At 45.7% G+C, this 26,164-nt stretch overlaps 1 protein-coding gene across 12 annotated transcripts; it reads left to right on the top strand.

Moving 5' to 3' along the window:
- The first annotated feature begins 2,006 nt into the window (after positions 1 to 2,006).
- On the top strand, positions 2,007 to 21,369 carry ZNF518B (zinc finger protein 518B). Of its 12 annotated transcripts, none has more exons than XM_081304245.1 (4): positions 2,007 to 2,108; positions 9,961 to 10,042; positions 12,070 to 12,169; positions 12,550 to 21,369. In XM_081304245.1, exon 4 carries the CDS (start codon positions 12,732 to 12,734, stop codon positions 15,972 to 15,974), a length of 3,243 nt encoding a protein of 1,080 aa, XP_081160371.1. In that variant the 5' UTR covers positions 2,007 to 2,108; positions 9,961 to 10,042; positions 12,070 to 12,169; positions 12,550 to 12,731; the 3' UTR covers positions 15,975 to 21,369. The 12 variants fall into 12 exon arrangements, with proteins under 12 accessions (XP_081160371.1, XP_081160366.1, XP_081160365.1 ...); XM_081304240.1 differs by having other exon boundaries at positions 9,961 to 10,089; XM_081304239.1 differs by having other exon boundaries at positions 9,961 to 10,112.
- The last annotated feature ends 4,795 nt before the right edge of the window (positions 21,370 to 26,164 follow it).

The following is a 26,164-nucleotide window of genomic DNA, read 5'->3' as shown; positions in this document are numbered from 1 at the left end:
CTGAAAAAGAACTTAGACAAACTATACTAGAGCATGGGGAAGGAGGGCAGTGTGCAGAGGTTCACATTTCTGGATGAACTGCCTTTCCATCAAAAGACTTTTGGGGCACGACACGTCAACCTTAAAGGTTTCTGCAGGAGTGGTTTCTTTCCTGCTTGGTTTACAGGCTGTGAACATCCAGTTTCCAGACCCTTTGCAAACCATTTTATCTCACTATATCTGGGCTTCTGAAAAAAATGTTAGTTTTTAGTCACATCTTATCTGCAGGAGACTGTGATGAGTCCTTACCTGCCTTCTCTCTCACTAAACATTGGCAACCTGGTGTGAGGAAGGTCCAGCTGTTCAACCCTACTATAGGAAGGTCTGCTGTTGACTGAGAAACTGAGGTTCACCCAGGTTAGGGAGCAGACTTGCAGCTTCCAACCACCAAAGCTGGGCTTTATAACAGCTCCGACTCCAGAGAAACGTGGAGGAAACCACAGGTGACCTTTCATCAATTCCATGTGACTAAAGAGAACAGAATGGAAGTTACAAGGACAGACAATTTGGGCTAACAGTTAAGGAATTTTTTCTCTAAATCTTAAGACTTCTGATTGATTCTGCAATCCATAGAACTGACTAGTTTTTCTAATTTGCCTCCTTCTGACAGCTGAGCTTCTCAGACAGTGGACAGTTGTTATTCTCAATGTCCTTCTTAACCTATCCTCCTCCTGGGGGAGACTCTGAACTGTACACCTCAATGTATTTGTCTAAGAAGGGGTCCATTTGCTTCTTTAAGCCCTAGGAGACACAGCACAGGAGTCTAGTAGCTCCCTGATCAGAGCAGTTCAAGAGGATACTTCTCAGGGAAGGGGAGCACCACCTCTAGGATCAACATTCTTTCTGCCAGGCTTCTGTTGTTTCAGGGTAGAAGGTCTTGGCCTCTTGGATGGCACTTTCTTCCTGAACTCCACTACTGTGTGCTGGGAATCCTGGGAAATATTGCAACCCTGCAAGTCTTCTGTGCAGTATACTGCCCAGGTCCAGGCACTCTGACCTCGGCAGCCAGTAGATAGGGGTTGGACACCAGCCTTGCCCTTCGTCCTACCAGGACTTGGAAACACACTTTCCCAGTGAGGATGCCACCCTGCCACAATCTTCCCTTGCTGGGGGCGGGGGCAGTTTTATTTTCTGGGGAGCAGTTTTATTTTGAGGGGAGCTACATTGGGATCACTGATTAGGGTGCCCTGTCCATATGGTTCCTTTCTTTACTCAGAGAGGATACATCTTTCTTCCTGAAGACCCTAGATGCATACATTATGTGAGGAGTAGCTGGTTCCCTGAAAAGCGTACTGTAGTCTAGGCGGAGAGGGAAAAATTGTTGGCGCTAAATGAGCTCGCACGATCTGCAGTCTCTCCCACAGTCGTGATCTACTCTGAGCCTCGCAACGGAAATGAAAACCACGAGACTTAAGAGAAGTCATGGGACCTCCAGGTCCAAGGTCCAATGGCTAGGATAACAGGCGTGGCATTCGAATCCAGGACTCCAGGGCCATCCTCTTCACTGCTGCATGTGACATTCTCCTCCATATCTTCTCCTCTCTGCAAGGAGGTAGAAGCTGGGGGCTGAGGACCTGAGCTCCTGTGCTCTCGCTTTTGCTCACCTGTGGCAGGACTGAACGCTCCGTGCGGGCAGGGGCCCAGCTCCACTCCTCAGGACCCAGGACCCGCAGGCTCTCACCAACGTCTGTCTGCTGGGCTACCAGAGGAGGTGAAAGGAGTTCTCTTTTCGCAGAGGAAGCTGCTGATGTGCGCCCTCAGTGTGGACATTGCGCGCTGTGGATGCCAATGCCCGGGTTCGGTGTTAAGTCCAAAGCAGGGCCCAGAAGCCACCGAGGCGGGGTGGAGAGCTCAGGCCCTGGGCATCTCAAAGCCAAGGGGCGGCACAGACTTAGGGACCTCTGGTGCTGGCCTCGCCACCGCAGCCACCGCACTGCGCACGCGCGCTGTCCCGGCTCCGCCCCCCCGGGTAGGAACCTACAGCGGGTGCGGCGGCCGCAGCAGCAGCGCCGGACGCTGGCGGTGTAGACACCCCTGGGTAAGGACGCGGACCCTGGACTGGCCGCCGGGTGAGTGGCTGACCGGGAGGGAAGGGCCCGGTACGCGGGGCAGGAGCGGACCGGGACTCGGGGCAGCGCGGGGCGGGGGCCTGACGAGGACCCGGCGGGCGCCTGCGGGTGGAGGCCCGCGGCCCCGGGGAGGGAGTCCCCACCCCCGGCCTGCACCGTGGCCCCGCGCCCTCCCCACCCCCGCAGGCACCCCGCGGGGGCCGGGGTCAGGGGGCGCCACCAGGGCTCCCGCCAGCCAGTGACAGGCCGCGGCCGGGGCGGGGACGGCGGCGGGGACCGGGGTCACAGCGCGCCGGGGGTCGCGCCCCCTCCCTGGCCCTCCGCCCGCCTTTGTGCCGCCGCCCGCGGGCCGGCGGGTAGGGACCGGCGCGGAGAACGGAGCTGGCGGCGGTGTGGCCGCAGGGCCGCGGGTCCCCGCCCCCAGGTTTTAAATGATGCAGCCTGCGAGGTTCCCTACCGGTCGCTCGAGCAGGAAGTGTGTAAGAGGCCATTTTTAAAGCCTCCTGCGGGCCTCGGAGGCCGGCGTTGACGTTCTTTGGTCTTCAGTAGCTAGAAGATCGCCCGGTGACCTCTCGAGGGGACCCGGACGGCCCCTGGTACAGGACGAGGGAGTCCCTCTGTCCCCGCGCCTCCCTTCCTCGCGCCACGCTGTGCAACGTGGACTGGCCTCGGATAAGGGTGCCGTCGGTGTGAGCGTGCCAACAATAAACTTGAGAACCAGACCTCATTGTCTTTCCTTGGAGGGTCGGAGAGGGTGTCCTGTCGGAAAGGCCCTGTCGGTGGAGGACCCATGCATGAGATGGGGGAGCAGAGCGGAGGGGTCTACGCCGGAGGAAGCTTTGAATTGTCCCCAAAACCTGGTGTCATTCTGTGGGCCCTCTGCATCCCAGCCCGCCTCCCCCCCCCCCCCCTGTTGGCTTGGGGTTTGGGGTCAGTTTAAAAAGGCCAGGAGAAGGATGCAAAAGAATGAACATTTGGTAACCAAGAAAAGAAAGCCTTAGAAGAGGACATTTAACCCCGGCGTGTAGGCTGGTATTTAAAATATCCCCTTAAAATGCCCCTGGTTTTTAAAACTAGGATAATGAATGATTTGTCAGAGTGACATTACAAAATAAAAAGTGAAATACCAAGTACTTTGTTCTCTTTAAAAATAGAAGCCTACCTGCTAAACTGTAACATTGTGTTGGAGTCCTTAGAACATTGTCCTGCAAGTTTAGAATTGAAATCACCTTGGAAGAAAATTGTGGCCTCCAGAAACCTGCAGTACCTGACTATAGAAGAGCAATGAAGGAGCATGGGAATGTCTCCCAGTCCTTCTGAGTCACATGTGCAAAGTTCAACCCAACCCATGATTGTACACCATGACAGATACAGGCCAAGGGTATTATTGCAACTCAGAAAATATGGTTTAGAAACCAATGTTATATCGTTTCTTTAAGTAGAATACAAATAGAGCATTCCAATTTTTAAATTGTGATTTTTTAACCAAGGATGAATTTTTTTTTGCTTACTTTCTATTTTGAGTCTAATATAGTAACCTTGAAAAATAACACTTTTGCATGTATCCAGTTTCATTATGCTGTAACATTCATTACAAGTGTGCTTTGAAAAGAACAAAGGAGAGCATTCTTTTATTGGGACTCCTCCCTGACGTGTTACCCTAAACTAATGTAGATTTTAAAAACCCAGTAACAACCATTAAAAAAAAAAATCACACTTCTGTTTCTCCTGCTCTATTTGCCTTTAAGTAAGGGGATCTGGGCTAGTGTTTTGTTCGAGAAGAACAAAGAACATTTTATGATTGTCACTAGGAAGGTGTTGCTTTCAGTCATTCCCTCATTCTTTCATCCGGTTGTATTGAGTGACTTCTATGGCCAACCCATTGATGTTGGTTATGGTAAAGGGGCTTCACCAGTGAGGATTTTCCCAGTCTTCAATTGTTCTCACATTGCCTGTCATCTACTGTATTTTTGGTTCACATATGCGAACCCAGCCCACTATAATTTCCAGGGTTCATTCTTAAAGTAAAAGCAGCTGGATCATTTAATTCAGACTCTCCCATCATGGGAAGGGGGTAGGGTAGCTTAAAAATCACCTGGAAAGAATTTTAAACCCCATGCCTGGGCCCCACCCTAGGAAAAGAGCCATCTGATGCATTAGGTCACATGAATCTTGGGACTCCTCTCTTTATTTGAGCTCCCAAAGTGACTGCTACACACATCGGTGTCTGAGAGGCACTTCTAGAGCTCATTCCTGCTATTCTCTAGGAGAAAAGTGCCCAAGAAACCAAGGATTTGCAGCTCCAGGACGTAAATCCAACTGTCTGGCTTCTGTTGCAGGCAGCTGTGGAACCCAGGGTTCTGAGCCTAAGGTAGACGCCTACTCAGGGCCGGAAGCTTTGAGACCAGTGGCCCTCGGTGCTTGAGAAGAGAAGGACGCCTGAAAGGGAAGGAAGAGCCCTTGAGTCTTGCAACATTTTGACTCTTGTCTGTAGCTTCAGGCAGGAAGTAAGAACAGTACTCAAGTGGCAGGAGATCCTGGCTGCGACTTCAGTTTACAGCTTGACACCAGCTTGACATGGCAGTGTAATGGAAAGCAGTTTAGATTTGACACCCTTTGGCAGCAGTTGATCTCCAACCTTGTGGCCTTAGCAAAGCCTCATACTTTCTGCAGACCTTTGCTCTTGGAAGAAGCAGGTACATGAAGGCTTGTTTTGAAGAGTACCCAGGTAACATATGAACCTGCTTCTTCAGGCACCTCTTCTACCTCACCTGAGCCATGGTGCTCCAGGATTGACAAGCAGCCAGCCACTGAGCACACCTGTTCAGTTCCCTGATATAGGGATCCTCACTGAAACTACCCATCTTCCCCCATCTTCTGTCACACTCCTTAGGCACAGCAGCCCATGGTGGGTGTTGGGATCAGATCATCTGCTCTGTGCTCATTGTTGTCAATACCATGCCAGGCACTACCAGGAACATTCAAGTTTCTGAGAACCTGCAAAGTAGATTGTGGCATTACTCACCTTAAAATCAGTGACATACCAAGGTCACATGGCGAGGCAGGAGTAGAACCCTGAGACCTCCTGTCTAGTCACTCCATTACAGTCCCAAGGCAATGGCTTAGCCTTGCCTCCAGTATAAAGTACTATCCAGGGTGTCATTATTCCGTGCACTTCTCTGTGCACCTGCCCCTGGAGGGCCAGGTGATTCTCAACCTCAGCTGCATATTGGAATCATCTGGGAAGCTTTACAAACCTCAGTGTCTGGACTGCCCCTTGCCCTCAGCCCCTTCCAATTAAACTGGAGTCTTGGGGGGTTAGGGCCCAGGCATCCTTGTTAAAGCTCCCAGGTAACTCCAGTGTGCAATAGGTAACCCACTGTTCCAGGGACCTCCTTAAACATCCTGGGCATGTCCTGACAAGGTTCACCTTTACATAGCCAAGGTAAGAACCACTAATGGAGGAGGAGATTTTGTCTCTGTTTGATTATACTTTTAATTAAACTCCTAACTCATTTTTTTTTTCTGCAAAATTTTGGGTATTTTTCCAGAGGCAAAAAAAATGGAAATAACCAAAAATCTGTGTGTACATTTTTAGCATCATTAAGAGCATCCGAAGTCACTTGGAGTCTTCTTTAATGAGGAATCTTGTGATATTGCTTGCAGTACTCCTTTTCCTTATCTTCTATATATACTTAATGCTAATATAGATTTACTCCTTAGCATGTTTTTTTTTTTTCATATATAAAACAATAAGCTTTAAACTTCATGGACATTAGCATTGGTCACTTTCTTTTTAAAGGTTTTTCTCTCAAATTGTAAAGGGGGGAGAAGCCTTAAAATCCCTTTGTTTCCTAATTGATTCAGTTGATGTGCCTAGCTGGGCCAAGTCATCTCCCAAGAACTCTGTAGACAGGATTGAGGATCCTAGCTTGGGTGGGTGTGGACCTTTGTTCCATTAGGCTCATTTGTTAAGCTTGCTAATCTCTGCTTCTCTGGACCTTACTGCCTTTTCCAACGGTGGAAAGAACCTTAACAAATATACGTTGACTTATTTTATGATGAAATGTCTCTGCCCAGCATAAAGCCACCTGCATGTACCTGGCAGCACCATGACAGTTAGTCATTTCTTCCTTGCAGTTTACAAACGAGAGTACCCAGGCCCAGCTTAACCAGTATGAAATCACAACTAGTGTCAAGACCTAGGTTTTGGACTTTGTCCTGCTTCCGGGGTGTCCTGCTTCCGGGGTCATTATGCTTTCCGTGGTTACACCAAGCTGCATTCATCTGGAGAACAGAGGAACCATCTCCTGCAGCCTTCCTCTTTGTCTGTTGTCCATGCAGTACAGTTTCAGAAGGAAATGTCAGGTCCCCAGGGAAGCGTGTTTGTTGGCAACCTCTAGAAGTATTTTTTGGCCATCAGGATGGCACCCAGTTTGCAGTTCAGTCATTCTAAGTGTGAGGTAGTTTGGCATAAAGATTGCAATGCTTAATTGTTATTTTTTCCTGTTGAGATCTATTTATCCATTCAATTCAATTCTGATTTGTTGTAATGGTCAGAAAAAAACTCTTGCTGAGGCAACAGTTTCTTCCTAAATAATCCTACTGAGGAAGTATGTCCAGTTAACATGGCAAATGTCGGATTTCTTTCTTTTTTACCCTTATCCGCTGTCGCTCTTCTACATGCTTCTGAGCACTTAGGGTAAAATTGTGTTAAAATTTGGGTCACTGGGAAAAACTAGTAAGATGAGCCTTTTTATAGCCAAAGAGTCAAAGGAACACACAGGTACAGTTTTTGAGTGGCTGTGCCATTGGCCTGGGGACTTTACATACCTTACTCCTAATAGCCCTTTAAGTTTGAGGGTGGTAAAGCTGTTTCCTTGCAACAAATAGAGAGGAATCACTTGTCTAGACACCCAGCAAATACAGGACAGGACCAGAGTTTGAACCCTAGACCCTCCAGCCCCATTCCTGTGCTTTTCATGGGCATATCAGCTGTACCCCTGCTCCAGTAAGGGATGTGGTGGGAGCCACAGTGAGACATTAGAGTTTCTAAGTCAGAATGCCTGAAAAGAGTTGCTTCCGTTGGCTTCTCATCCACAGAGGATGCCAGCAGCCAGCCTACTAGCTCTGAGTTTTTTGGACACCCTTCGTGCACGAAAATGTAGGTGATATAATAGGCCTGCCTCTCCTGTTTCATGCTAACATCCAGCTCAGAGGTACCTTCCTGCTACAGGGCTCTCACCGTGTGGCTGTGCTTCTAGGGGCAGGCTGGGGAAGGCAGGTCAGTAACCTGCTCACACCCAAAGCTCTGTGAGTTCGAGTTCTGTGGAGATTGTATGCAGCTGGTAGCCTTTGTCACTAAAACTAACAGGAGGTCTTGCCCTAGAGGTAAACCTATTTTAATCTGTACAACCAAACAATTGTGATTAAAATTATAAAATGAAATTCAGTGTATATTCTGGAAAGAGCAATTGTTAGGCAGCTAAGAAGCCTGTAATTTAGCCCTTCTTATGATTGGCAAAATGTCTTCATTAAAACAATAGAAAGGTGGGGGTCCTGCTGATGTCTGCTCTCCTGGTAAGGAATCAGTTTGCCCAGGCCTCACATCTAGGAAATCCTATGATTTTAAACCCTGTAGTCTCTTTCCAGAATCTATAGCTTTAAACACGATTTTACCTCTTATTTCTCTGCTAATTCTGTTGAGCATGAGTCACTTCCAGCATTTAGAAGTCAGATGCTTCATTTTTAGTAAGAACTTATACAATCTTGCACATTTTATAATCCTTAGTATCACTTAACTGGTTTCTTCCAAACTCAGCGATTTTCCCCTCATGTCCCCATAATAAGTATTTTGGAAATCAGGACGAGTAAGCTCAAAAATGAAGAAGAGGAACCACACACACACACACACACACACACACACACACACACACACACAGTGCGGGAGAGTGTTGGGCCTCCTCCCAGGCCTTTCCTTTGAGGAGGACAAGACAGTGCGGACAGCAGGCTTCTTAGGCAGAGGGCTGCTTCTCTCCTGCATGGCTGTCATGCGGAGTTTTGCTGTAGGTAATTCTATATTGAAAAGCTCACTTCTGCTGCTTGAATAGCTTATACCAAACAGGCATCTAAATGGTAGGGACATTTTGTGCCATAATGATAATAAGACTATTATTTCTGTGTTTTTGAGAGCACTTCTAAATTATATGAAAGAGAAAAATAAAAGTATGTTTCTAGTCCCAGGAAGTCAAGTACAGGGCTTCTGTATGGCTGGGTGAGTTGGGAAAGTCTGTGAACTCTGACACTGATTTAGTGTGGTGTTTTCTTGAGTGCCCTCAGCATCCAGTGCACCCATGCACAAATCTTTATCTACTGTGTTTATATAATCCTCTGTTATCAGCCCACTGAGCAATTACTTATCCAGAAGACTCAACTTCTTTGGTGGTTGTATTTGGATAGAGGACTTTGTATGCAAAGAACTGGGGCTTGGGAGCTCTCAGGAGTATTCATATGCAAATACCAATATCTTGGCCACTTTGTGGTTCCCTGCTGCTCTGTGCATTTACTTTTATCTTGAAGTATTACATTTGAGCTATTCCAAGGGCCACACCCTGATGCAACTAGCCACAGATTTGTATTGAAGGAACCTCCCATCTTTTCCACCAAGAATGAGGAAAATGGCAAAGTAGTAATACTAATTTATTTTGAAAACAGTTTAGAAACCAAGAAAGATGCTGTCAAACAATTGACAGTGCACTCATGGCCAGATTCCCTGCTTCGCCCATGAAACTGCAGGTCATAGATTCGTGCTTCATATTATCAGTTGCTCCTATGGATTCTCAGTTCAGAATACAGATGGTGTTTAACCTATGATGGTTCTACTCATGATTTTGTTATAAAAGCAACATGCACTCAGTAGAAATTATGCTCCTAATTTTGAATTTTGTTCTCTTCCCAGGCTAGTGATGTGCAATACAACAGTATTATGATGCAGGGCAGAGGCAGTGAACTCCCAATAGGCCACGCAGCCGCAAGTGTAATAACCAACACCATATTCGATAGCCACTGTAGTCAATAAATAAAATGAGGTATTCAATGCATGAATATCTGATAGTCTTTATGCTGGGTGGTTTGCCAACTGTAGACCTAGGTAATGGTTCTGAACACATTGAAGGCAGGTTAGGCTAAGCTCTGACGAGCAGTAGGTTAGGCGGATTAAATGCATTTTTCACTTACAATGTTTTCGATTTACAGTGGGTTTATTGGGATATAGCCCTACCAGAAGTTGAGGCGCACACACAGCTGCTTAGATATTTTTGCAGAGGTGCCTCAAAAAAAAGTGTGTGTTTCTCAGGCATCAGAACCAGCCTGATTCTCTGAGGACTTCTTTCCAGTTGCTGTCCACTTCTTGCTGATGGTCATGATCTTGCAGTCCAGTCTGTTCTCAAGTTTCAGGAAGAATAACACCCTTTAAGTTTTTAAAAGATTGGAGAGAAAAGTGGCAAAACAGCATTTCTTGATTTTTTAAAAATCGCGGAGGCTGAGAAAAACGCTGAAAAACTGGAAATGTGCAAATGTAATCCTGGGTTGAACAATTCTTCAAAAAAAAAAAAAAAAAGGAATGTTGGCATGTGACTTTTGAGAATTATATGTTGAAACAGTTGAAGAGCAAGTTGTGCTAGGTTAAGTAATTTAGTCTCTTCCAGAGGCTGGTAGATGACAGAAGAGATTTTACGTATTGATTGGTATTCAAACCTTTGGGACAGAATTAAGAATCAAGGACTACTAGATAAGAGATGTGCAGATTATTAGCTGGTCTATTAAGAGTGATTAAGTTGTTTCTTTTTTGCAGCTCCAGTGTCAAGATGGAAGAAAGTTACAGGGAAGCCAGTTCCTGTTTCATTTAGGAGCAAATTGTTAACAATGAAAACTAGGTGAAAAGCAAAATCCGCTGCCTAACGAAGGAGGAGCTTGACGCGTGGTCAGTGGTGGGGAAGTTTTAAGGTGAAGTGTCGCTGGACACTTTAGCTGGTGATTTCTAATATGGGCTTCACATCAGCTTTACCTGAAATGGCTTTCCACACCCAGGTGCCTCTTCCCCTGCCCTCTCCCCAGAGCCTGGGATTCCCTAGCCAACGGTTGCAGCCCAGGAGAGTGTCTTTGCTGTGATTCTAAGGCTCCTTCAGAATGCAGAAACCTCGGAACCTCATCCTTCTATCACCTGACTTCAGCCTCTGCATCCTTTGGGCCTGTGGTTCGCTGAGGTTCTAAGTGCAGCTGTGGCGCTTGGTTTAGCTGGCTAAGAATGTCGGCATGAACATACAGATGTAGGGTTCTTGTGTGGTCAAGTCAGATTTCAAGGGTCAGCGATATCAGACTGGTCTTAGAAATCACATGGCCCGGCCTTGTGTTGTATAAATGAACGAGCAGCTACAGATGGGTAATTCGCCTGAGGCCACCTAGCAGAAGTTCATTGTGTCCCTTCTAACTCCCTTCACTGAACCTAGTTTATAGATCTGGAAAATAAAATGCACTCATCTCTAGTGACTCCTGAAGAGGAGCCTGTGGTCTGCACCAGGAGTGCAGTAGACTAGAAGGTATGTGTCCCTCCTGTGTCATGTGTTGCCAGCTCAGGGCATTCATGTGTCTCCTCCCAAGCAGTGGTGCCCTACTGTAGGTGGAGAAGAGGGACAGCATCTTACAGCATCTTATAGCCCCAGGCCTCTGTCCACTAGCTGCCTGGATGCCGTGTGCATGCAAGGCTGGTCAGGGCTGGATCTAGATGCCATCAGGGTTTGACTGCACACTGGAAATTGCTTTTGAAAGAAGGTAACTATCTTTCACAGCAGAATAGGGAGAGAACACTGCAGGAGAAAATAGGGCTTATTATTGTACACTGTACGTTCTTTTGTTGCTTTTCAAAGCTGTTTTCGAAAGGCAAGTTTCATGCCAGGTCTGAATATGTAGCAGTTGCTTCTTCCCACCCTACAGAAAGCACTTTCCCGCTACCTTTGTGTGGATCTTGGCCTGATGGCCCTGTGCTGCTGACCGACACTCATATTGCCCACCATGGAAGAGACCTGAGTCCCTCTGTGCCTCCTGGCACTTGGAGAAAGGTTTTAGTGTCTTAGTTATCACAGCAGCTCTGTGGGTGATGCTGGATCGGCGTTCTTAATTCTAATTGCCAGATGACAATTTGAACTCCAGAGATTTAAGTGGTTTTCTAAGATCATAAAAGAAAGGCTTCTGGCAAGAATGATTTCTGTCAAGCTCCTGGTTCTGTATACTTTGAAAAAAATAAGTGCCATTAAAGATGAGTTGAAAATTAGTCCCTGAGTAACATGTAGAATATGAGTGTCGAAGGATCGTTGCTCTGGGAAACACTGGTCACTCCTGCTGCCCAACCCAAGCCGTCCATGTCTCCCCACTGCCATCGTCTTGTCTTCTGTAGACTCTTGGCCTCGTGGTGGCTAGAGACTGTTGGAACATAAATCAGATGTCATGCCGCTGCTCCAGGCCTCACCTGGTCCTCCATCTCAGGCAGAGGAAAAGCCCCTGTCTTGTGAAACCCGTCACACAGCTCTCCTCAGCCAGTCTCCCTGTCCCTCCGACCATGTTGGCAGCTGCCCACTCCTCCCTCCTTCCTCAAGTGCACCATGCCCACTTTCCAGCGACCTTTGTCTTTTCTGTGGAGACTTTTCCAGGACACACGTTGGGGTCACACCCCAGTCACCTAGGTCACCTTGGCTTACCATGTTTTTTACCTAGTTCTCCCCCTTCTGCTTGACAATGAGTACAGGCTTGGCTTGTCCTCTGTCATTGCGCACCTGAGCATAGGGACCAGTCCGCCTTGGTCCACTGCCCTGCAGCACTCAGAATAAGGCCTGGCCCTTGACAGATGCTCAGTAGATGTTGAAGGAGGAATTTCTGTCTTCACAGTGTTGTCTGTGTCACTGGGCAGGTTGGGTGTGTGAGCAGAGCTGGCGTCCAAACTGATGAGGACCGAGAGTAGCCCTGGCTCCACCTGGGTGACTCACATATCCAAATATCAAACTGAAAAGGTCCTGGATGAAGATTTGGGGAGGCTAATATGACATTAAACTTGAAAAACTGCTTCGATGTGCTTAATAACACTTAAAAATAAGTTTCACTGATCAAAGGCTCTTCTAATGGCTGCTATAAAGTCCTTCCTGCAAGTGTCCTGCATTCATAGCCTAACGTGGTGATTTGTGGGGGCCTAGTTTGAAAATGTGTTCAATATCAACTCGGCTGCCAGCTCTGTTGTGTGGAGTGTTACTTTAACACACATGTAAGATCGAATATTGAGATTTACCATCAGATTCCCAAGGCCATTAAAATGTAGAGTAACTTTGATAATGGCTTAGGCAAACTTTGAATTCTTATATTGATAATGCTTTGTGATTTTTTTTTTTTCCTATAGTGTTGCCTGGAATGTCAGAAGATTGATAGCAGTCATATTTTGGAGCATGCTTCTACAGTGGCAGTGTACCAAAGAAAGGTTGTGAAGTACCTACCCGCCACCAAGCACAGTGTGCTGCAGGGTGCCTCCGAAGGATTTTGTCATGTGAACTCTTTCTGAATTTCAGTCCGCTCTTTCTAGAAATGCAGATAAAGAAGATGAAGGATATTGGAGAGCCTTCGTACGCTACCCCAATGAATGGCACACATAACTCCTTGACCCTGTCACCCAAACACCCTAATTCTAACAGAGCAACTCGGCCAGACAGACAGGAAGCACAGGCCCTTTTGTATCAGGGCTCGGAGGCGGAGGCTGCCATGATGACCATTGCAACATGTGCAAAGTGCAGAAGTGTTCACAAAGTCCCTCTTCAAGATTTGAAGAAGGGTCCCGGGCAAGGCCAAGCGGAAGACGGATATATCTGCCTCCCATGCAGCCTTCAGACCGCTCCTCCCCATTTTCCCTTCATGAACGGGGATCCCAGGGCCACTCATGTCGGAAACAAAACCGAAGCTATCTCGAGTCCCATCAATAACAAATTCAAGGTGAGGAACTTTAAGCCAGGCAAATACTACTGTGATAAGTGCCGGTTTTCCACCAAGGACCCGCTGCAGCACAGGAAGCACACGCTGCAGCACGAGGAGATCAGATTCATCTGCTCCCACTGCAGCTACGTCTCCTACACAAAGGGAGAGTTTCAGAGGCACCTGGTGAAGCACACGGGCATATTCCCTTATCAGTGTGAGTACTGTGACTATGGTGCTATTAGAAATGACTACATTGTCAAGCACAGGAAGAGAGTCCACGAGAGGGCTGGTGCTAAGAGACCTCTCAAAACTGCCACCAAGCTGGACCCCAAAAGAACTAGCATTTCCAGACAGAACATAGAGTTCTTAAAGGCCCCTAGCCTAAGGACCGCATTTCAGAACAGGTTGTCGGATCAGCTCTCAAGATTCTCTCTTCATGCTAATAAAGACAAAATTCACAATATCCTATTGTTACCCGAATCAAAGGAATACCAGAAAGATGTTGTGTGTATTCCCAATCAAATGACCTTACCGGAGCCAAATGAAGTCGGTCTGTTTGAGAACAAAAGCGTTGAGGTGGAAGTGTTATCTCCTTCAAAGGAACCCGTTCAGCCCGGTGTGCCACTGACAGTCGTGGCCCCGGCCGAACTAGTTGTCCCTGCAAACTGTTTAGCCCAGTTGATGGACGTGAAGGTTGTCAACGGCACACAGCAGCTCCTTCTCAAACTGTTTCCACTGGAGGAAAAGAGTCACCTGGAAGCTGGCAGTGGCGATGGAGGCGATCCAGAGCATGTGACTAAAGAGAAGTGTTCAAAGGAGCCAGAAAATGTATTTTCTGCGGAAAATATAAAGTCACTAGCAATAGAAGGGAATACTGGAAGACTTGTAGGTGTAGACAACCTTCGGTCTTCAGTTCAGAGACAACTGAAAGATGTGAAGTGGGTGAGGTCTTGTGATCTTGTGTCTGGCTCCCGTGTGCACGATCACAGGGAACACCTTCTCCGTTCTGATGGGGTCGAGGATTTGCAGACAAGGAATGATTTGTATTCACATAGGACCGCTCTTCCTTTTACCTCCTTAAAAGGTCACTCTCCAGCCTCTGTCATGAAAAGTGGTGCCAGGTGTGGTCTCGGAGCTGCTTCAGACCCTTTTCCTTCTAAAGCTGCCGATTCTTCCGCAAAAGATGGAAGAAATGTGCATGGTGACTCTCAGCCGTTATTTCATCTGGCTCTGACACCTCCAGCCACTTCCTTCTCTGGGGAAAAGGGCTTACTGCCTGCAGTCAGTCAGAGTGACTTGGAACCTGGAAGTCAGAGCAATGTTCCTGCCAAAATGGCTTCCTCTCCTGGGAAGCCGGAAGGTGACCAGGCAGAGGACAAGGCAGCTTCAGATCTAAGCCAGACCTCCCCTTCCCGGGAGAGTGAGTATTTATACAGAGATATGACCAGAGGGGAAGACGGAACTAGATCTGAGCCTGGAGGCGACCCTGGGGAATCGAAGAATTCTGAAAGGACCAGTGAGACTCCCGAGGGCCCTGTCATCTCGTCAGTGTTTTCTCTGAGCTCTGGGTCTGAGAATGTCCCAGAGGGCGTTAAGTGGAATAGTTCAACATCCAAAATAAAGTCCATTGAACTCTTACGCAGAAAGATCGCCCAGCTGATCGAGTCCTGTGGCAAGCCTTCGTCTTTGTCTGCAAATAGTGCTCGAGGTCGGTCTGCGTCAAAGGGAACCTCCAAAGCAACACCTGAAGGCATTCAGGACATTAACATGTCACTTCCCGGCCCAGGCACTTCCACAGGTCCCCTGCAGACACCTCAGAATGAAGGTGATGTCACTGGCAGTGGACAGCTGGCTCATCAGCAGGTCTACCCACAGTTTGCTGATGGCAGTGAGGGGAACACTGAAAGCAGAGGGACCAGGAAGGCTCATGTGGCCACTCCAGTGCTGATCCCCAAAGGGGCCGTGTTGAGGGTTCTCAACTCCTCTGAGGATGCCCACATCATAGAGGCTACCTGCGACGCACCTGTCGGCATACCTTGCAGCAAAGCACAGTTGCCAAAACCAGCTCCTTACTACCCCATGAAACAGACAGACTCAGACCTGCAGCCTTTGACCAGTGACGGTGGGCCAGTCGACATGTCCCCAGGTCTCGAGACAGCTCTTCGGCCTAAACCAAGAAAAGAGGATGCTATGTGTAGCGCCATCCCTAAGAAAACTGGCCCTGGGCCTGGACAGCATGGCTGTAGTGACCTGAGGAGGCCAGGGAGACTGCTGTCCAGGAGTCTTCCAATGAGTAGGAATAAAACCAGGCAAGTGAATTCATCCAAGAAGAAAAGCAAACTTGAGGCCAGTGCCAACCGCTGCCTCAGGGATCCTTCCGTTTTTCAGGTTGCCAGACAGCTCCGACTGATGGCCGCCAAACCAGATCAGTTGATTAAATGCCCCCGTCGGAACCAGCCAGTCATCGTGCTAAATCATCCCGATGTGGACTCACCAGAAGTGACCAATGTGATGAAGGTGATCAATAAGTACAAGGGCAACGTCCTCAAGGTGGTTTTATCAGAAAGGACAAGGTGTCAGCTTGGCATTCGACGGCAGCACATGCGACTGACCTACCAGAACGTGGAGGATGCCAATCTGCTCAAAAGGCAAATGATGTTGAAAATGAAACTGAAAAAGGTTCATAAAAACAACTACCAGGTGGTGGACTCCTTGCCCGATGATTCGTCCCAGTGTATATTCAAGTGCTGGTTTTGTGGGCGGCTGTATGAGGACCAGGAAGAGTGGATGAGTCATGGCCAGCGGCATTTGATAGAGGCAACTAGAGACTGGGATGTTCTTTCTTCCAAGGGCAAATGAGGAAAGAGTGGTCTTTGAAGTGATTTGCTTCTCTTTTTTTCTGTTTGGGGGAATGATTCCCCCAGATTCAATAGGAGAAATGCAGACTGGGGGGATGAGGGTTGTGGATTCTTCAGATCCCTGTGGAAATGTTGATTCTTCCCCAGGACATGTCTGGACTCTGGGAGGTATTTAAAGCCCCTGAAATTGTGCGCACACAAATGGATGTACATGCATTTTTCTGGAGAAAGGATGTGAAGTTCTCAACAGATTTTCAGTGGGATCTAAGACCTCTTTGTTTAGTATCCATTTTTCTGAGTAGATACAAATCTTTCATATTCCAGTTAGGAAAGGCAAGTTTAGAATAATTTACACCTGCTCCTTATATAAATGCTACTGAAGAATTAAATCTACGTTTCGGTGTGCATTTCCACTTTGTTTCTGCTTTTACTCCTCTCCTGAATATTTGGTACATAATGAGAATTATATTTTCTACTGTATTAGTTGTTTTAAATTTATTTTTTAAAAAATTGACATATTGGGGCTGGGAGTATAGCTCAGTGGTGCACAAGACCCTGGCTTCCATCCTCAGCACTGCAAAAAAAAAAAAAAAAAAAAAAAAAGGATGGGGGGAATGGCATTCTTTGTAACCCCTCCCCACTCTGTAGTACTCTTGAGTGTGTATGTATTGTGGAGTTGTGCTCATGTTGTCTATTTTAAAGAACAGTTCCAAGGGTTTGCCTGCATTTACCAATTCAACAACAGGCATTGTGAAACAAAAGCAAATGTTTCCAAGTGTTAGCTTTTGCTTTCTTTTAAAAAATCCTGATTTGTAACAATTGGATAGGGAATGTGCCTTCTCGGGGGGAAAAAAATTTTTATGAAGGGAAAGATGTAAAGTCAAGTCCCCTTAAAACTGCCACAAGCATAAATTAAGTGACCAGTTCAAAGGTGAAGGGAGTGGCTTCTTACAGCAGAGGTGGACCCTGGGAGGACAGCTCAGGGTGACTGGGGAAGTACCTTGGGAAGGGGCGAAGTGTTCACTTGGGAACTCGTCCTGAGACGGTGTGCATGCTGCCTGCTGTCCTGGATCACTGGAGTCAGGGACACCTCTCCAAGGTCAGACCTTACTCTCTTTTTCTGAAGAGGCACAATTTTTCCTCATGAAACTTAGTAGAAGCTGTCAGGAATCACCAAAATGGAAGGGATCGCCCCCCCCCCCCATTACACACTGTATTTGTCAAGGTGGTAGCAGACACTCCCTGGTTTTCACTGCAACAATCTGCCCCCATCTGTCTTCTCCACACGTGTTCTCTTGCTCACCTCTCCTGGGAGAAGATCAGTCCTTTTACCCACAGATGCCTGCACTGTGCCTCAGCTACAAAGCACCTTTGCACACATGAGGAGCAGCCCGCCCTTGCATAAGCCTGGCTTCCAGGTAGATGGACGCTGTAAACATCCCCCATGGCTGGATTTTAGTCCTCTCATGCCCAGGCGGAGAGCTGACCTTCAGGCAGGACACAGATGGTGCAGTAATGACCCTTCCCCTTCAGGAAGGGCCTGCCTCTGGGGGTTAACAGTGCAGAGTGGAACTGGGGCAGTACATCTGGAAAGGACACCAGGGATTTCTGACTTACCAAGGTTGTCAATGGAGACTTCCTGATTTTTTTTTCCCATGTGGGAAAGTCTCATATGTGGGATTGTACTCCTCTGAAGTTTGTTCTCATAATCAGCATTTCTTAGGTATAATTCAATACATGATCATTAAGTTGATTAATTGGCTAATTTTTATTGGAATTTAAAACTTGCATTTTTTATATATGTGTATATATGTGTGTGTACACATATAAATATTTTTTACCACATGGAAGTTGCAATAGCTAATTTTCTGATTTCCTATTTTATAATGATATGTGGGCTGGGAAAATGTAAAACATTTTTATATTCTAGAAATAATTTATTTTGGAAGTACATTTTTATAATGGTTTGGTCTCATTTTTAGAAAATGAAAGCACAGTATGTGATAGGATCTAATTTATATGAACAAACAGGAGTAGACACCCCTGTGAATCATTTTATTATGACATTTAGTTCTTAGTCTTTTTTTATTTGGTGCTTTGTGGTAAGTGGCTTATGTGAACCAGCATCACATAAGAGCATTCTGAAACCATATCCATGTTACACCGTACACCCTCTAGCATAAAAGAAACCTAAAATGTGGAGAGAAGGGAAGAAAATGCTGCGACTTTTACTTTTATCTTCGATACCTCACCACTTAGTAGCTTCTTCCTGAAAGGGCCAGCCAAGAGCTAGCCCTGGATCTATCTGCTCAGAGTGTTAAGTGTCCACATGAAATATTGACCTTTGACAGCACTGACTGTTGTTCAAGTATTATCTAAGCCACAAGTCGAGTACTTGTGTGGAGTTGAATTTTGTGAGTAGAATATGTAGCAGACCTTTTCGGGACATTTGGAACTACGTACTTAAGGAGTTCAAAGTGTTCCTAGAATTCATAGAAAAGGGGAAACAAAAGTGGCTGTCTTCCCTAAATAGCTTTAGAAAATAGCTTATTAACATGTAGGTAAATGTCATGAGATAAACAAGTTTCTAACAAAATTGGAGGGAGTGGGCAGGACAGTGTTGAATATTCTTTCCCTTGATTTTGAAGGATCTCCAGTCACTACATTTTATTAATAGTACTAATAAAATTATTTTAAACTTATTTTTTAAAGTAGGCTTTCTTACTTTTGGGGACCAGAAATAGGCAAACTTGTTATATTTGTTATAGGCAAATAGAGTAAAAATGTAAAAAACAAAACAAAAACACTAAATATGCTCCTAACAGATTATGTTTTTTTCAAATTTGTATCCCCAATCCAAAACATTTGGTGAGCCCTTACACAGAGCTGAACTGAACACAAGGTACTAAGCCTCGAAAGCCCCAACGCTCTTTCTTTAGGACTTCTCTAAGCCATCCCAAAAAATAAAGATGTGATGCTGCTCCACCTTTTGAATCCGTGAATGTCTATTTGATCGGAAAACAAAACTTTGTATAACAAGTTAAGCATTATTATAATTCCTGGGTTAACAGTTTGTGTGTCTGCTGCTCTGGTTTTGAAACACATTTGTATATAGATAGAGAAGTCGGAGTAACTTTTGTTAAATAAAGCAACTGTACCGTTTTTCTCTGCCCTTGATTTCATATGTTAAGCCAGGTGGCCATTGCACAGCCTGTCTGTGATGCCTGTCTGGATTACATGAGGTGAAGGAATCAATCTGTACAGCCCAGGAGCTTTGAATTCCACCTGAGTGCTTGGAATCAGGCACTGCTGGTTATTCGTGCATACCCTGAGGTGAAGCCGGTGACTTTGTTGTGTTTTGTCTTAAATTCCAAGTGATGTGGTTTGGATGGTGGTGGGAGGGGAGAGGCAGTTTTCCTACCATGCCCAGTGGCTTGGCAGAGAAGGAATCTGCACACTTCACCCCCTCACATGTCTGGCCTCTCAAGTCAAAGGGCACGGGTGGAAGGTCCCTGAGCCCACTGGCCCTGGGAGTGTCTGCACGGTTGAGTCACCTGTCCAGACGTACCTGACCCCTGTACCTGAATCCACACATACTTGGGAAGAAGGGCAATTAGGATATTTGAAGAGTGTTCTTAATGTACCTGTCTTACTCCCAGGTCCCGGTCAAGGGACAGGAAATGTCAGCAGAGCCTGAGGAGGAGAGGAGGGCCGCTTTGCTTCCCTTCAGCAGTCTGGTCCAGGGGTGTTTGTGTGAGTTGAAATGAGTCGTCATCCTGGGTCCTATAGGACTCCGCCATGGTGTTGTCGCCTTTGACAAGGGTTCTGGGGAAGAGTGTAGAGATCCCATGAGGCTTTGGCAGCCTGGAGAGGGGTCTGTTTAGGCTTGGACTACCAGGCAGGCTCATTGTGGTGAACGGAACAGAGAACGGGCAGAAAGGACTGAGAGGCAGGACAGCTAAGAAGTGCAGTGACTAAGAAAGCATCTCGGGCGGATTCAGAATAGCTCCAATTCACCAGCTTTCCTTGGGGATAGAGGAAGAGACATCTTGGACAGTGTTGGGCAGGAGCACTGTGGTGCCTCTCACATCCACAAGGCCCTGTTTGCTATGTGCAGAGCTCTTTATGGTCACAGCTCCACTTGCCACCATTGCCTTAAGGTGCCGGCCCCAGGATACCTTACTGGCATGAGACTCCATACCAAGGAATGTAGACTTGGTGCAGAGCAGCCCTGTCCAATAGGAACACAGAGCAAGCCAGTCTGTGCCACCTGTCATCACACCAAAAAGAACAGGTGTGAACTTTAATAAGACCGATTTGACCCAATACACTTTTTTTTAAGCAATATAAAACCTGGCATGTATTTTACCCTGACATGTTTCAGTTTTAATGTTAAATCTTTCAATTACAATAAAAAGCAATCCTACAACAATCCTTGGTTAAATCAAGTGTTTAACAGGAAGATATTTTACATTGCTTTAATTTTAAAACTAAGATCTAGTTTCTCTGTAACCCCAGCCAATTTTGAGTGTCCACATTCCTGATGGCTGCCATGCTAAACTGCACGGGAGAAGGGGAAGCAAACTGTAAATACCAGGGCACTCGTCTGAGCGTCTTTACAGGAAACACTGGACTTTATTTATGAATCTGAAGCTAGGGTGTGCTAGGCTGGGTTTGAGTAACGTGCAAGAAATGCCAGTTCTCTGCCAGCTTTCTGTATTAGTGCCCCAGCAGCCCTATTTCTAGGTCTTTGCCCTAGAGAACTGGTGTTGCTCAGTATCATTTATTTTCCAGTCCTACTTGGTCAAACAGATTCTTATTTCTCATTCACACTATATGTCCAACACAGATGGACGAGGGGACTCAGCTCCCCTCATCTGTCAGGGACCTGGGCTTATAGAGGGTCCCTTCTTGTAACTGCACCATCTGGACCACTTGAGCATCTCCGTCACTAAGACAAGAGCAAGAGGAGAGGATCCTGCACAGCTAAGAAGCAACGCACAGACACCCACTCCCAATCATAGTTTCTGGAAGGGGCTACTCGGCGCCCCCATAAGAGTGTACAGAGGAGCAGCAGCAGGGATGAGGCCCAGCACACATGTTGGAGAAGTATAAATGGTAGTTGTCCACATGGAAAGCAACTTGCCACCTGAGAGCTGTGAAATTGAACATTCTGAGAAGCACTGTTGAAGATATGGAGGAGCAGGAACTTCATCTTTGAAAGTGCCAAACTTGAAGAAGTACTTGATTATGCTCATTTGCAGTTCCTGGATTACTAATGAAGTAGTGTACCTTTACAAGTGTTTATTGGATATTTGGATTTCCTGTGAATAACCTGCTGATATTCTTCATCTAGTCTATTAAATTTGTTTTTAAACTTTAGGAAAGAAATATAGACTCTTAAGAACCCATAAAGAAAATTTCCTTTTGGTTTTGTTTGTGTTTTATTTTAGAAATCCTTCCCTAACTCTTTCATATTAAATTCAATATTAAAAACATAATTTTTTGACTTGACAGTAGGCATATTAACATATAAGCCATCAGCTCTACACCTGTTGAAATCTTTTGCAAAAGGCTCTAGGTCCAGATATTTTTCTATGTGAAAAAAAAAATGCCTTCATTGTATTGGAGCCACAGTCTCACAAGTAAGCTCCAGGCAGATCGTCACCTTGCTGGCCCAATACCTATTGCCTGGGCGTCCAGGCTCCTCCCTGCCCTAACTCAACCCCAGACACCCAGGTTTCATATTTTTGGGGGTCCTATGGCAGGGTCTCTGTGCCACTACATTTCACTGTGCTGTGAGGCTTCAAGTTAATTCAGATGGTAGTTTACTGATGACACAGATGTACACAAAGTGGAGACATCTCCACAGCAGGTCTCATAAAGGTACATCCACGGCCTTGTCTATTCTTGGCTGTTGGCTCTTTCATATGCATTTTTAAGTCAGATGGTCAAACCCTATTGAGATTTTCATTGGAAGAAATTGAAATACTGGATGCATTTGCAGAAAACTGGCATTACTGGAAACATGGTATTCCTGTTTATTCTGTTAATGTGTTTGAAGATGTAAAGTTGTTCCAGACCTGAAACATTTTATAATTGGTTCCCTTTATTTGGGGGAAAATACTTAATTTGCAATAACTATAATAAAAACCATAGGTCTCATAATCAAAGCTCAGAAGAAGGTGGGAAAGATCATATCTGCAGTATGCAAGCGGCTTCAGCACAATTTGGTTCACACACAAATTCAGCATTTTTGACAACTGAGTGACTCCCCAGGCAGCAGGACGGAGAGCGCTCCAGGGAAACGCTCCACCACTTCTTCTGCTCAAGGGCTTCAGGAAAGTCCTGACCACTGTGATATGAAATTGAAATTAAAATGGGTACATTTTATTTTCTATGCAGAGAAAAGATTAGCATTTAAAAGAAATCAACATTGGAAAAGAGTTGAGTTTCACCATTTCAAAAACCTATTTTTGTCATAAGTTTTTGGAAGACACCTGGCTTAAGGCAATTCCTGCTCTTTCATAAATTCTTTGAGTTTTTATAGCTACATTTATTCAGATTATATAACTTTGAATTGCTTTTTCTTTTTTAAAAAATCCTAATGTAGTGTATCACTTAAATAGATTTTTCTCATGTTGAGTTTATTCCTGGCATGAACCCTACTTTGTCATGAACCATTTTTATGTATACTGCTGAGTTTACAGATTGAAGAATCTTTTAAGTAAGTGATACTGGTCTGTAATCTCCTCTTTAAGTGCTGTCCTTATACTGTTTTATTATTGAGATTATACTACTCTCATAGAATAAAATAGGTCACTTTTCCTATTTCTGTTGATACAAATTGTTTCAGAGAATAGGTATCAGCTATTGAATCAGTAAGTCACTTATCTCACCATTAAAACACTGGAGAGGTGTCTTTAGCCAAGAGCGAGAAACATGGATGGGGCATATGGGAGGTTGATGTCGGAAAGTCTCAAATATTGATTTGGTTTCTATAATGAGCCTTTTTAAAAAGTTTTCTATTTTTTCTGGAGTCAATTTTTCTATGTGTTCAATATACCTAGAAACACCGTGTTTATACTCTTTTGACATAAAACAAGTGAGATAAGGCACCTACACTATTTTGTGGGATTCATATCCATTGCCTGAGCTCAGGCTGCTATCACATTCAGACTGCTGCTGTTTATCATAGTTTTCTCACAGTTCTGCAAGCTGGAAAGTCAAAGGTCAAGCTGCCATAAAGTTTGGTGCTTATTGAGGGTCCAGTTCCCAGATCACAGGAAATGCTTTCTCGTCATGTCCCCAAGGTGGGAAGGGCAAGCTAGTTGTCTGGGGCCTCTTTTACAAAGGCATCCCATTCTTGAGGGCTCCACTTAATCACCTCAGGACCTAATCACCTTCCAGAAGTGCCATTAGGAGTAGGTGTCAGGTGCCCACTCAGACCTAAGCAGCCAGTGGGTGTGGACTCAATCAAGGTAGAAAAGTTATTTGAGAAAATGTTCATTAATAGTGTTCTAAACATATTTTATTCAGTTTGTTATCTCTAAAACATGGTTTTCTTCACCTAACAATGATTGAAAGTTGTTCGAGATAAAGAACAGAGCTAGAAAGCAAGCAATGCTGGCCACTGCTCTCTTGTCAAAGCTGTGAGCTGTTGAGATGTTTCTCAGCGCTGGCCCAGCATTATCTGGGCTCAGCCCACTGGCAGTACTGGTCCTGCCTAATCCAGGCTGCACTGGGCATATGCACCCATTTAGGGGCCTGAGGGCCCCAGATAAAAAGCCAGTTACACAAAGAACTCTGATATCAATAATGAGCCTAGACTAGTCAGAATAATTCAACAAAGCTAAAACCTGAAGTGGTTTAAATGGAACAAGATGGATGTATCTCCTGTGAAGTCTGCGGAACAGCATCCCTGCCAACCTCACCTTGGGGCCCACGTGTTTCAGATGGCAGAATACAAAGAGAGCTGGAGGATCCTAATTGCCTCAGCCAGAAGAGGGACATGCCATGTCCCCAGCAGGCCATTGCCTGGAATGAGTTCAACAGCTTTAAGTAACTTCAGAGGAGGCTAGAGAGGTGTAGGGGAACACGTGGTATGTTTGGAGAACAACAACTTGCCACATTAACTGTGTAGCCTTGAGCAAGTAACTTAGCCTCTCTGTGCATAAAGCATTAGGCCCACTTTTACAGTCAAAACATTTTCTATCTTGCAGAACTATGATACGAATTCAAGCACTCACCACAGTCTATCTGTCAGATAGTGTTAAGTTCAATGAATATTTACAAACCTAATCACATCTTCTCTGGGGCAGGTGCATGCCATCTTGGTATAGGACTGAATAGAACATGTCCTCGGGTTGCCTAGGATTCCCTACTCAAAGTGTGGTCCTTGGGCCAATCAGATCAGTATCACCTGGTGTATCTTGTAAGAACTAGATTCTCTGGCTCCATCCTGACCTCCTGGATCCCAATTTGCAACTCCCAGGTGTATTGCAGATGAGAATTTGAGATGTGCTGGCTGCTTCCTCTTCTCTCCCTTCATCTAGTAAATTCTTTGTTTTCTTTCCCAAGAACACCTGCTCCTGATGCCTCAGGGACCCCTCCCCCAGCCCCCATCTCCAGGTTAGGGATTAAGTGTTCCCATGGCCTTGCTCTTGCTCTTGGAAAATGAAAGGGGAAAATGCACTCCCAAACCAGCCGGGGAAGAGGTCTATTTTGTTATTCAAGTAAGCAGTGTATGAGAACCATAGGCAATAATTAATAGCAATATGAACCAGAGGTGTGGGGCCGGAGGGGAAGGGGAAATGGAAGGACAAGACGCCACTGCCACCAACCTCAGTGAAAAGTCTGTCCAGCCCTGATCACAGTGGAGCTGGACATCTGCTTGTCTTTACATTGCCAGTCGGCTTATCGCTGGGACTGAGAGCAAGCCTTCTCAGGGCCAGCAGCACAGGAAGCCCAGGACTTCAATGAAGGTGGAGAAGCACCCTTTGCTGTGAACACAAATCACTGAGGATTTCAAAAACGCAGATTCCAGATTCCAATTCACTGTCTGATGATGCCCACGCTGCTGTTCCAGGGACATTTCGAAATCTTAGTCCTCTTCTAGAAAAACAGACAAGTTTAGAGCCGAACTATTCACTTATTTCTATGAACTAACATAAGTCAATTGCATCCTCAACTTTGCAATGTACCCTTTAGGACACAATCCACCCAACCCTAAATTCTCCAGTCCTGGGCGAGTAGTGGATTGGGTTTCAGATCAGCCTGCAGGACATCTCAACGAGGTGACAGGGCTGCTCCCACCCAAGATGTCTTCAGTTCACTCCTCTCAAGCCCCTCCTCCAGGGTCACCCCTGAGGATTTTGGTCCTTGAGGCTCCTAATAAGGTAATTCGAAACTTGGATGTACATCACCTAGAGGTTTCGAACACTGATTTCTAACAAACTCCTAACAGCAGCCATTAAGACTGTTGGGCCCACGAGGTCTCTAAGATGGTCCCAGGGCGGTGAAAACCTCCAAGGAGTCTGGGCAGGTGCTTCAGGGCTCAGCAGGTGGCCCTGGAGTCCTCCATTCCACAGCCAGAACAGTCCTGATCAGCAGCCGGTAGCTGCTGCTGTCATTTTTGTTTCCAAGAGCTCTGAAGAGCAGAAGCAATTGTCCCCTTTGGGAAACTTCCAATTTAATCTTTACTCTTTGCTTTAGAAATCATGGAGCCACTCAAGTTACTTTAGTTCTTCCACCTCAACATTACACAGATCCTGGTCTTGTAAAGGACTGTGTGTTACATTTAGCGGGAGAAGGGAGTTCTTTTCGGTCTTCATTCATTTTGGTAGAAGCTTCCCAAAGAAATCCCTCAAAGGAAATGATTTAGAACTCAAATTTCTTAAATAAAAAAATTGTCTATTTGCCAGTAATTCAAAGATTCTCTAAAATTAGAATTTATCTACTTGTTCAAATACAATAAGAGCTGAGATTTGAGAAAGCTAAACCTGAGATTTGAGAAAGCTTAACCATAATATTTGAATGAAACAATTATTTTAAAAGCAAAGTAAAAATTTAACCTGTAAAATGTATGGATTGGACTACATTGAAATGCTGTTGTTGCCATCACCGTCATCAAGCATGAAGGAACCTTATTTCAGTCCCTCTCATTCTCAAATCTGCTTTCTGCTGTGTCGG

The sequence above is a fragment of the Spermophilus citellus genome (genome assembly GCF_964194105.1).
Source record: "Spermophilus citellus genome assembly, chromosome: 8".
Lineage (NCBI taxonomy): Eukaryota > Metazoa > Chordata > Mammalia > Rodentia > Sciuridae > Spermophilus > Spermophilus citellus.
Note: the sequence above shows the minus strand (reverse complement) of the source record. Positions and strands in the feature narration are given on the sequence as shown.